The sequence below is a fragment of the Bombina bombina genome, chromosome 6, assembly GCF_027579735.1.
Source record: "Bombina bombina isolate aBomBom1 chromosome 6, aBomBom1.pri, whole genome shotgun sequence".
Taxonomy (NCBI): Eukaryota; Metazoa; Chordata; class Amphibia; order Anura; family Bombinatoridae; genus Bombina; species Bombina bombina.
Window position 1 is genome coordinate 56,328,126 of NC_069504.1, and position 12,963 is coordinate 56,341,088.

The 12,963-nt window shown below is 41.1% G+C and overlaps 1 protein-coding gene across 1 annotated transcript in view; it reads right to left on the reverse strand.

Moving 5' to 3' along the window:
* Window positions 1-12,963, reverse strand: part of ANKRD16 (ankyrin repeat domain 16) — a 206,269-nt gene that overhangs the window by 156,325 nt on the left and 36,981 nt on the right. The window contains 3 exon segments of the mRNA XM_053716412.1: window positions 5,183-5,291; window positions 7,024-7,066; window positions 9,020-9,240. Of these exon segments, the coding sequence (XP_053572387.1) occupies window positions 5,183-5,291; window positions 7,024-7,066; window positions 9,020-9,240 (373 nt within the window).

Sequence of the window (12,963 nt, forward strand, 5' to 3'; positions counted from 1 at the left end):
TTTATAGATCACTATCCTAACAAATCACTAAGTCTGTTCTGTGATATACAGGGGAATACTCAGCGCCAGTTGCCATAAATAAATGGCTCTGGTGTCCAGTAAATGGACCAGAACTCCAGTAAAGTTTAGGAGTACAAGCCACACCTCTCCCCTGTGTGACATGTGCTTGCACTGCAGTTTTCATTTTCAGTTGTCAGTCACAAAGTTATGCAGCAGCCAGACTCAGTAATCCCTTTCTACCCTACTCTTCAGCTTCCTGCACATAACTATCACAGGGAAATAGTATCACAGGGAAATAGTGTAATATGCAGCTGACAGGCCAGATCTGAAACCAGGTTAAAAAGGGGTTAAAACAGTTACATGTCACATAGCAGTAATTTTAAACTTGATTGTCTATGAGTGTTTCTGGCAATCGAGGGAATAAATAATTGTTTTCTGAGTATTACTGGCAAATAAGAGGTAAAAATACATTAGAATAGCATTTTACTCCGTTTTTTCAATCATCAACATGGAAAGCAGCATTTAAACGTTGATTTTTGCCATGTAAAATGTGACATTAAAATGGTTTTAAATTTAAATTTGTGCTTGAAAAAGACACAGGAGCTCTCATTATTATAAGCTATTATAAGCTAACTAGTACTAAAGCCCGTGTACAGGGGCCATTTTTTGCAGTACAGCGGTCCCACCCCTTGCTCTCTCCCCCCTCCCTTTTGCTCTCTCTTCCCCCCTCTCTTTTGCTTTCTCTCCCCCCTCTCTTTTGCTTTCTCTCCCCCCTCTCCTTTGCTCTCTCTCCCCTCTCTCCTTTGCTCTCTCTCTCCCCTCTTTTGCTCTCTCTCTCCCCTCTTTGGCTCTCTCCCTCCTTTGGCTCTCTCCCTCCTTTCTTTTGCTCTCTCTCCCCCCTCTTTTGTTCTCTCCCCCCTCTTTGGCTCTCCTCCCCCCTCTTTGGCTCTCTCCCCTCTTTGGCTCTCTCCCCTCTTTTGTTCTCTCTCCTCTTTGGCTCTCTCCCCCCCTCTTTGGCTCTCTCCACCCCCTTTGGCTCTCTCCCCCCCCTTTGGCTCTCTCCCCCCCTTTGGCTCTCCCCCCCCCCTTTGGCTCTCTCCCCCCCTTTGGCTCTCCCCCCCCCCCCTTTGGCTCTCCCCCCCCTCTTTGGCTCTCTCCCCCCCTCTTTGGCTCTCTCCCCTCTTTTGCTCTCTCTCCTCTTTGGCTCTCCCCCCCCCCCTCTTTGGCTCTCCCCCCCCTTTGGCTCTCTCCCCCCCCTTTGGCTCTCTCCCCCCCTTTGGCTCTCCCCCCCCCCCTCTTTGGATCTCTCTCCTCTTTGGCTCTCTTTCCTCTTTGGCTCTCTCTCTCCCCTCTTTGGCTCTCTCCCCCCCTCTTTGGCTCTGCCCCCCCCTCTTTGGCTCTGCCCCCCCCTCTTTGGCTCTCCCCCCCCCTCTTTGGCTCTGCCCCCCCCTCTTTGGCTCTGGCCCCCCCCCCCTTTGGCTCTCTCTCCCCCCTCTTTGGCTCTCTCCCCTCTTTTGCTCTCTCTCTCCCCCCTCTTTGGCTCTCCCCCCTTTAGCTCTCTCCCCCCCCCTTTGGCTCTCTCCCCCCCTTTGGCTCTCTCCACCCCTCTTTGGCTCTCTCCCCCCCTCTTTGGCTCTCTCCCCCCCCCCTCTTTGGCTCTCTCTCCCCCCCTCTTTGGCTCTCTCTCCCCCCCTCTTTGGCTCTCTCTCCCCCCTCTTTGGCTCTTTTTCTTCTCTAGCTCTCCCCCCCCTTCTCTTTGGCTCTCCCCCCCTTCTCTTTGGCTCCCCCCCCCCCCTTCTCTTTGGCTCTCTCCCCCCCTTCTCTTTGCCCCCCCCCTTCTCTTTGGCTCCCCCCCTTCTCTTTGGCTCTCCCCCCCTTCTCTTTGGCTCTCCCCCCCCTTCTCTTTGGCTCTCCCCCCTTCTCTTTGGCTCTCCCCCCCCTTCTCTTTGGCTCTCTCTCCCCCCCCTCTTTGGTCCTTCTCCCCCCCCCCTCTCCTGCTCTGTCTTGAAGTCTTCACATCGCGGGACCCCGCCCGGCCACGCCCCGTCGCGGCGGCACCCGCCCGGCCACGCCCATCGCGACGCCCGGCCACGCCCCCATCACAACGCTCCCGTCGGCCACAAACAGCTGTGAGGTCTGGGGAGCGCGTGGCCGCTTCTCATGCAGCACACCTCACAGGTGTTGAGTAGCTCGCGCTCCATATCTCTTGCCACAGGCTGTTTCAATCAGCTTACCTCGCGCTCCCCAGACCTCACAGCTGTTTGTGTACCTCGCGCTCCCTACTCTATGCTGCGCATGACGGCTTCAGACAAACACTTGGCCTTTTATAATATAGGATAACAGGTGTGCAGCTCTCTATTTATTTGAAACTAGTACAGCAGTTAAGACACATCCCCAGTGTTCTGAAAAAGTAAAGCTCTTTAAGTTTTGCCAGCATTTTTCTTACTAGTACAAAGGGCTTATCTTAAGGTAGCCCAGGGATTGTTCTCTGTTGTGCACAAGGGTTTGTTAAGCTCTTGTAAAACACATATTTCCCCTTCATATCTTTTGTAATGTAACTGAAAAACTTCCCACTGAAACATTAATAAGACTGAAATCTCTCAGAGCAAACCACTAGGATGGTATCAGCTCTCAAACCACCTTTGTATTCACACTGAAAATAAGGAATCCCACAGGGGTTTATATATTTACCAAGAATGAAAGTTATCAAAGTATCTCTGCACCTTTCCCTACTATATTCTAATATTGTGTCTCTGCTTCCCACTTGAGTCATTTTTGTAATGAGCTTATATTTATATATAAAAAAGCTGCTATGAATGTGCCACAACATAGATTTTAATCTGTAGATTATACAGTTGTTCAAAACTTTATATTATTTTGATGCTGCCATGTTTTGCACACCATCATTAATATAAAATATTTAGTTAATGCCTAGTAAAACAATTTTGCAATATACTTTATTTGTTTAGCCCTAATTTTATGTAATTTATCTGTGAAAATTGTGGATTTTTCTAATTCTCAGAAATTAAAGTGAATGTCAATTTTGATGCTAAAGTGCCCGGTTTTTAAAAATTTGATTAAAAACAGGGGCACTTTAATTCATAAAAATTTACATTTCTTTCCTGTTGAGAAAAAAAACCTTACCTTTTAAACTTGACAGCAGCTCCAGCTTCCTCCTCCCGTCGCAAAGCCTCTTCCTGGGTCTAAATCCGGCTTCCTCCAATCACGGCGTTGAATCAGACACTGATTCCCCGGGGGGAAGCCGTGATTAGAGGATGACCTATCCATCATTTCTGACGTCACAAATGGTTTGCGATGACCGGAGGAAGCTGGAGCTGCTGACAAATTTAAAAGGTTTTTTTTCACAACAGGAGTGAAATGTAAATTTTGATGAATTAAAGTGCCCCTGTTTTTAATCAAATTTTTTAAAACCGGGCACTTTACCATCAAAATTGACATTCACTTTAAGATGCACCCTTTAAGACTAACCCTGCTACATATATGTCCCTAATTTGATCTATCAAAAAGCAACTACAAAACTATGCACTGTATACTAACAATATGATAGTGACTAGCCTTGTTGTCTGAAACTCAAGCCCGAATTAGCTCGTCTAGATAAGGCAAATAATATGTGGTGTTTGTCTATTGAAAATAAATTGCAGCAAATAATCTGTTTATTTGTTTAAAAAATGTTTAGACTTGACAGATATGTTATTCTATAGCAAGACGACAGATACTGCCCCTTTAATGATATCATATAACTGCACTGCTATATTCTGCTTCTGTAGCCCCAGGAAGGGCATTAATCTGAGGCAAATTGCTAAGCAATCTGGTGCAGTTTAATTCATTGGCTGCCACCCTTCTATTCATGGACAGTTGTTTGATAAGGCAGAACATCTCAAAAGTGTGTTTTTAACGTGTTCTTATAAAAAATGGCATAAGGGTTTCTTGAGATTGCTTTACAAGTCCAACAGAATTTGCATTGGACCTACAAAAACTTTATTTAAAGTGATGGTAAATCCTAGGGTTTTTGAAACGCTAGGATTTACCAGTGGAACAAATAAATGGGACTTTCAGTCATAAAATATAAAATACTCCATGCTGAAAGTTCCTTTATTTTTCTGCAGCGTACGCCGCACTGAGCACCTCATGCAGCCCACGGCAGAACACAATTTTATCACTGAGGTGATCTTAGCTAATAGCGTACTAGCTATCAGGCAGAATGCCAGTAGGCCCGCACGGCTATTGGCTAAGAAGCGAAAAAGTCACCTAGTCTGCTTGGGCGCTTAGTGCGGCAAACGTTTCAGACAAATAAAGGAACTTTCAACATGAAGTATTTTATACTTCATGACTGAAAGTCCCCTTTACTTGTTGCACTGGTAAATCCCAGTGTTTCACAAACGCTAGGATTTACTATCACTTTAAACAGATATCAAACCCAGAATTTTGCTTTTACAATTTAGATAGACCATAACATAGTAAATAACTTTCCAATTTACTTCTATTGTCAGTTTTGTTTCATTCTCTTGGTATCCTTTGTTAAAGGAGCAGCAATGCACAATGGGTCCTAGCTGAACTCATCCGTGGAGCCAATGACAAGATGCGTTTCAACAAAGGATACCAAAAGAACAAAGCAAATTAGATCATTGAAGTAAATGGAAAGTTGTTTAAAACTGCGTGCTCAATTTAAAAGCATGAACGTTCAATTTTGACTTTAATGTCCTTATAAACAGTCATTTTAATGATGTTTTCTGTATTCAGCTTCAAGTCTGAAATAATATTATGAATGTAGTTAAATTATAGGAAGTGTATGTATGTATTAAAGTTATCCCTAGGCACAGACAATGGCAAACAAGAAACAACTATTACTGCACCATGGCACATCACACAAGCATAAAATCAAAAAAGAATTTTTTTAGCAAAGTAAAATCCCTAATAACTACTTTTTTGGTGTAACAGTTACATTCAGGAGTGATGCACTGAAGGCTACCACAGAAGCAAATAGCACTTTACTGTTAAAGCAATTTGTTTGAGAAAATGATATTCCATATTATAATAAATAAATCTAATACAGTGAATTCACGATTTGGGTTCTACTTCCTAGCTGGTAATATGCTTATCGCTCACTCTATAAGTCGCCTGACCCCTGGCTTCCTGTCGTATTATGCAAAGATTTAAATACCTTTTTCTTGTCTATAAGAAGCTGAGAGATGTGAAGGTGACCATTCTGTACAGCGTCCATGAATGGGGTGACTCCACAGCTATCCTTGCAGTCCGGCTCATAATTACACCTTGCACAGAGGAAGGAGACAGGAATACACATAATATAAATGCAGGTGAGTTTATGCAGAAGCATAAATGTATAAATGAGTCATACAATCATCTTCAATCACAAGGAGACAAGCTGTGGTCTAAATATATCCTTAGAACAGAGGGAGCAAATCTATCTCTCACAACTCTCCCTATTTAAGAGGGACAGTCTCTAATTCTGAGCTTTGTCCTGCTGTCCCTCTGAGACAGTCATATCTCCTGCAGAATTTCCCTTAGTTCCATCCATAGACCATCCAGGTATGCCCACAAACTGACCAGGCACACCCATCGGCTCATCAGACACTCTCAGGGCCAGTGCTACAATAGAGGCAGACTAGGCGACCGTCTACAGGCACTAATTTGGAGCATGACATACATTTTGTTTTAACGTGTACATTTATTTTTTGCTGCCTAACTTGGGCCTCATTGTAGGGACCATATTGTAGGGACTCCCCTGAAACATAGGGAGGCATAAAGCGCAGGTCAGACAGAGCAGTTGAAGGCATCTGGCTAAAATACCTTTCTGTACAGTTCCTGCACTCTCTGCATAACTTTAGCAGCCTTCATAACAGTTGGCGGTGCCGGTGAGCGCAGTGGAACTCACTTCCACCCACAGCCTATTGGGTTTTACTAGGGCTGATGGGTAGTTTTTTTATATACTGCAAGAAACCAGTGCAAATGACTGGATCTAGTGCATATCTTTCTATCTATCTAAAAAGTCATAATTATACAGCGCAGTGTGTTCATTTTCAGTGTATAAATGTTCGGCATCATTATGCATCATAGAGTGCTCACCATCAGTGTATAGACACCCATAATTATTATACAAGGCAGCCTGTTCTGTTTTTTTAGTGTATAAACCCTCAACATCATTATACAGTATAGCATATATGTCAGCAAGGTATAGGTACTCTGTATCAATTATACAGTTTATTAGCCTATAGATACCTTGCATTAGCATATAGTGTAGAGAGTTGTGTTTATTTGTGTATATATGTTCATAATCATCACTATACATTGACACAAGTTGTACTGGTCACCTGACCAAAATGTTCAAGTACTCCACTGCAAGCTAATGTGATCTACTGTAGGGCTTGAAAAATGTATACTTATGGGAAAATGTAACCGGATGCGCTTGCAGCTTCTGAGAACTTGCAGTTCAGGCTTGCAAGAATGAGTCTGCAACCACAAATGTAAGAAGCAGTTCCAACGTCTTATCCTAGTTGGCATAGATAACTAACTTCAAATGCACTTGTTTGGGGTGATTAATAGGCCCTGGTCTCATGCAATTGGTTTCTGAGAACAGGGGCACCCGGGCAGGATTAAACAAGAGAGCTCTTACATTTTCCCAAGTGGTGATTGCATGTGCGACAGGTTCCACTGCCTCTTAGATTTAACCTGCTGCTTCATTAATATCAGTTGCCGCCAACAATGAGCAAGTCTGCAGCTGACAGAGACATTTGGCCTCAAATAAATGTTACATTTTAAAAAAGAAATCTTATTCTGTGCAATAATAAAAACTGTGATTTATAGGGAACCGGTGGGACTTTATCTTGCTCAATAAAATCCGTGACTTTCCCAGTTTTCCGGGACATATGACAACCCCATATGAGCTGATTGACATATTCTGTACAAAGTTTAGACCCTGTATATTCTCTTGTTGGGATAATTCAGTTCATAATTGGTGTAACAATATAAGACACAGATACTAACCTCTCTAGAAGAATCTGTACAACCTCAAAGCATCCGTGCATTGCTGTTGGAAAGAAGAGGAATAAACTTGTATTAGAACAAATATACTTCAGCTGAGTTGTGTGTTTAAGGGATAAAGAACTATAATCTGTGCTCACAGTAGAATACAGGAAATATTTTATTCACCTCCTAGGGACTTTACCTGAAACAATGTGCAATAAAGTATATTTATATAATAAAAATCTCTATAACTAAATTAAATAAATGTAATAGTGTACAATGATACTGAACTGAAAATGCTTGTGCCTCTAAGATCCACACTTAAAGGGGATCTGTAGTGCAAAATTGCATTCTCTAAGCATATTATTTTAGTACTACCAACCCTGCAAGTCTATCTGTTTAACCCGTGCAAAGGGGTTAAATGCATAGTTACTGCTGGTCCAGAGCAGACACAGCCAGTCGAAAGTGGCAATCGCATGGCTGGGTTGTGTGACTGCCGCTTCTGATTGACTCACCAGCAGTTTCTTGCTCAGGGCCAACAGTTCTCTGCAAATCCTGAGCAAAACTTTAACTATGAGTTTAACCCTTTACAAAGGTTAACACAGAGCTGTAGTGTCAGTAGGGCAAAAATTATAACAAATTAGAACATGAAATTTTTCCACTAAACAGTTTCAGGTTGTACTATAAAATGTTTGATTATGTGTAATAAACCGCCCCCCAAAAATATGTAATATTTTTTCATTTATTTATTGTATCCTTTTTTCCTGTCATTTTACTCTGAAAATTATGGACTTTCGAATTCCTGTTAAGAGATGAAGTGCAGAATACAGAATTAAAGGGACAGTCTACTACAAAAAATGTTATTGTTTAAATAGATAGATAATCCCTTTATTACCCATTCACCAGTTTTGCATAACCAACACTTGTTACCTCTGTGATTACCTTTATCTAAGCCTCTTCCGACTCCCCCTGATCACATGGCTATTTATTTATTATCTATTGACTTGCATTTTAGCCAATTAGTGCAGTGTCCTGCACAACTCCACAGGAGAGAGCACAATGTTATCTATATGGCCCACATGAACTAGCAGTCTCCTATTGTGAAAAGCAAATAAAAAAGCATGTGATAAGAGGCTGTCTGTAGTGGCTTAGAAACAGGCAGAAATTTAGAGATTAAACAGTTATAAAGTATATTAATCTAACAATGTTGGTTGTGCAAAGCTGGGGCATGGGTAGTAAAGGCATTGTCTATCTTTTTAAACAATAAGAATAGATTATTAGATTATATCATTTAGTTTTTGGCCTCTCTAGGGAGTGTGGGACAAAGCACAATTTTTACACAAAAGCAAGAGGTATTTACTGTCTATTTAACACTGCAGCCAATGGTTGTACACGTTAGTGAACCATTTATAACTGTCCCTCATTGGCCTCATAGACAAAAAGCCTAGGTTACAACATGGCAGTGACAATTGCCTTAGGGACACTAATTTTACACTTATTTTTTCAATATTTAAACAACTAACATAATTTAAAAAAATCTGCATTTTATTCTCTCAGGCTAATCTTTGCTTTGAATACATTGTTATTTCTACCATTTACTTATTGTTTAAAGGGACAGTCTACACCAGAATTTTTATTGTTTTAAAAGATAGATAATCCCTTTATTACCTATTTCCCAGTTTTGCATAACCAACACAGTTATATTAATATACTTTTAACCTCTGTGATTATCTTGTATCTAAGCCTCTGTAAACTGCCCCTTTGTTTCAGTTCTTTTGACAGACTTGCAGTTTAGCCAATCAGTGAATGCTCCCAGATAACTTCACGTGCATGAGCACAGTGTTATCTATATGAAAAACATGAACTAACACCCTCTAGTGGTGAAAAACTGCTAAGGGAAGGCGGGTCGTTAGAAGGTTAAACAACATGCTGTACTTGTGTCAGTTAGATAAGCGCCTGTTGGTAAAACTCTTGTCCTTAACAAGTAAAATGTAAAGGTCCCCCTGGGTGACAGTACCTGCTGTGTGTAGCGGGCTCCGGTTTATCTTACTCTTGGTGTTCCAGATGTCGGGGAAGAAATCAAGAAGATAGCGGATGATGGCTGGGTCTCCCTCCCGGGTGGCTATGTGAAAGCAGTTCCAGCCGTCTTTATTCTTCAGCATGGGATTAGCTCTGTGCTCAATGAGATCCTTGATCACTTCCAGGTTTCTTTTTGCACAGGCCATCATCAGTGGGGTCCTGTATGAAGAGATTTCTAATAAACAGCATTCTCTTTAAAGGGGTGTGAAAGTCAAAGGTACTTGTTGAAAAGTATACCTAGGTAGGCTCAAGAGCAGCAATAAACCACTGGGAGATACCTGCTGATTGGTGGTTACACATATGCCTCTTGTCACTGGCTCACCCCGTATCTAGCTCCCAGTAGTGCATTGATGATCTGGATCTCACTTTAACTACAGCATGGGTTAAACACATAGTTATATACAAGCAATAGTGCAATTATAACATGCATTAGATGATTTTCTTTTTAACCTTTTTCCCTTTAAAAGTCTACTACAGAATTTTTATTGTTGAAAAGATAGATAATCCCTTTATTACCCATTCCCCAGTTTTGCATAACCAACACAGTTATAATAATACAGGTTTTACCTCTGTGATTACCTTGTACTTAAGCCTCTGCAGACTGCCCCCTTATTTTAGTTCTTTTTACAGACTTGCATTTTAGCCAATCAGTGCTGACTCTTAACTAACTCCACGGGAGTGAGCACAATGTTATCTATATGGCACACATAAACCAGTGCTGGCTAGATGTAAAACCCCCCCATCAAAATGTCCTGAGAAAAGAGGCGTCCTTAAATGGCTTAGAAATTAGCATGTGAGCTTACCAAGGTTTAGCTTTCAAAGAATACCAAGAGAACAAAGCAAATTTGATGATAAAAGTAAATTGGGAAGTTGTTTAACCCCTTAACGACACACATCGTACAGGGTACGTCACACACAAACTGGTCTTTAAAGACCAGCGACGTACCCTTGTACGTCGTTAGAGGTTTAAAGTGCTGGAAGCGATCCTGATCCGCAAACGTGTCCACAACAAACACTTTTTTCTCGGTGGCATGACCTGATAAAGTCGCACATTAACGATACCATCTGATATCCGAAAGAGAGATCGTCTTGGGGAAGTAAACATCTGAGCCGACAACTCCCAGTTCGTCAGCGGCAACATCCGCTCAGGTCCCTGAAACACACAAGCGCCATTTTTCTTGCACCAGCTAAACTACACGAGGGGAGACACAAGACCTTACGGAGAACACCTAAGTGTAATAGAAAGGTAAGACCACTAATATAAAAGAGTTACACTGCCTCCTAATACAGCTGACATTACTGCTTATAAATTTCAATAAGGCTACGTCTTAGGAGAAAGTGTGAGGAATCAAGAAAAGGCCTTCATTGTTAAAATTATATTAACCCCTGGGAGCTGCAATCTATATACGCAACGCTGTAGCAGACATAGCTCTAAAGAGTCAAACATATTCCAACTAAAACCAGGAATAAAATAAAATGCCATAAACTTTACTATATCACGGAGCAAGTACTACCTGACATAAGGAGACATATTCACTACCCCACGCCATACCCTGCACAGACTGAGGGAACTCACAATACGGCGCAGTGTTTTACAATAGACATTAACTCTATGCTGCAAAGCCCTTCACGGCCATAACAAAAACTTTCCTGATAATAAAGGATTAAAGCCTTATAGCTGGTAAAATAGTCTCTCAATAAACATCGCCCTGGTGAAGGGTACACTGTACATACTCCTACAACAATTTTATTCAGAACTGTTGTATTATACTCTGCTTATAAGCTGGCAAAATGGCAGCTAGACAAGAGAAATCAGTCAAACCAGCAACTAGCAAAGCAAACACTATGCCAGCTTATTTTACCAACACAGAACATCTGGCTTCCCCACAAAGCCAAACAAACAAAGAGAAAACTGGATATTCACCCCATACACAAGACCCAGAAATTAAACAACAATCGAGCAACACACAGATTTCACCCTCAGTGTTAACAAACCTGGCCGCTAAACAGGATATAATGGACATTTTCAGAACCGGTCTCAGAGAGGAACTGGCTGACATAAAACATGAATTATGTACCATTGGGTCTAGAGTAGAAATGCTGGAAGAGAATAACAAAGATGTTAGAGAAGACATCCAAATTATTGATGACAAAATGTCTTGCCAACAAGAAACTATAGATTCCCTCATGGAAAAAATAGATGATCTCGAAAATCGCAGAAGGGGAAAGAACTTAAAGGGACACTGTACCCAAAAAATTTCTTTCGTGATTCAGATTGAGCATGAAATTTTAAGCAACTTTCTAATTTACTCCTATTATCAAATTGTCTTCATTCTCTTGGTATCTTTATTTGAAATGCAAGAATGTAAGTTTAAATGCCAGCCCATTTTTGGTGAACAACCTGGGTTGTCCTTGCTGATTGGTGGATAAATTCATCCACCAATAAAACAGTGCTGTCCAGAGTACTGAAACCAAAAAAAAGCTTAGATGCCTTCTTTTTCAAATAATGATAGCAAGAGAACGAAGAAAAATTGATAATAGGAGTAAATAAGAAAGTTGCTTAAAATTTCATGCTCAATCTGAATCACGAAAGAAATATTTTGGGTACAGTGTCCCTTTAAGAATCAGGGGTATCCCCGAATCAGTTCTACCGAGAGATCTCCCAGAATACTTACAAGCTTTATTCACAGTAATGAAGGACTCATCTTATATAGATAATATCCTTTGGGCAAGAGCACATAGAGCACTGAGACCAAAGCCACCCGACATTGCCCCACCCAGGGATATAATTATAAGATTTAAAGTATTCCAAGAAAAGGAAATGATCCTTAATCAATTCAGGAAAAACCAGCCCATAAAATTCAGAGGCAGTGTTCTTCAGTTTTTTCAAGACCTTTCTACAAGAACCCTCCAATGCAGGAAAGACTTTGCCCCACTAACTTCTCTGCTAAGAGTCAAAAGGATACCTTACCGCTGTGGATTTCCCACACAACTGATGGTTATCATGGACAGTAAAATATTTATCTGCAAAGCTCCGGAAGACATCGCCTCCTTCTGCGGCGAACTAGGACTTGACCCTTCGCCTGATACAGAACTCTCTACAGAACCATCGACCGCTTAATCACAAAACACTTCAAAGAGATTGCGCACCCATCAAGAGAAATGGCAAGTCAACACCCCCAAGTGAGGGAAAAGCTCTGCAAGAACTTTAAGTCGGCCTCCCCAGTCGACATCACAATCCTCACCCAAAACATTGGACTCTGATCCGGGATGAACAGGTCAGGACATTATATACATACTAGAAGACCTCAGGTATTTGTTTAAAATTTGTGCATTTGGTCAAACACCTCTAGTTTTGAGGGTCAAAGTAAGGACACAAGATATCTTTTGTGTATCTTAATAGAAAAAAGAGAAGAGTATGAGTCAAGATATTGACAAAATTGTTATATTAGCTATTTACTAAATGTGACCCTTGCAATGCGCAATCTCTATTTATTTTATTCTTTTTAGGTCTTCTTCTAGGTTAAGAGAAATGTTTTTGTTTATAATATTTTTATTATTGAAATTGTATAATTACTTTTTAATGTTATGTTTATATTGTTCTATCAATACAGCACTGTACTGCAAAATGACACCTATTCTACAAGTAAATATATATACATTACTTAATCATCCGCTCATGTATCAGATTTATACTCATGGCACAAGCTAAACATTAACACCCCATATCACTACTGACACAAAACACTAAGGCCTAGATTTGGAGTTTGGCGTTAGCCGTGAAAACCAGCGTTAGAGGCTCCTAACGCTGGTTTTAGGCTACCTCCGGTATTTGGAGTCACTCAAAAAAGGGTCTAACGCTCACTTTTCAGCCGCGACTTT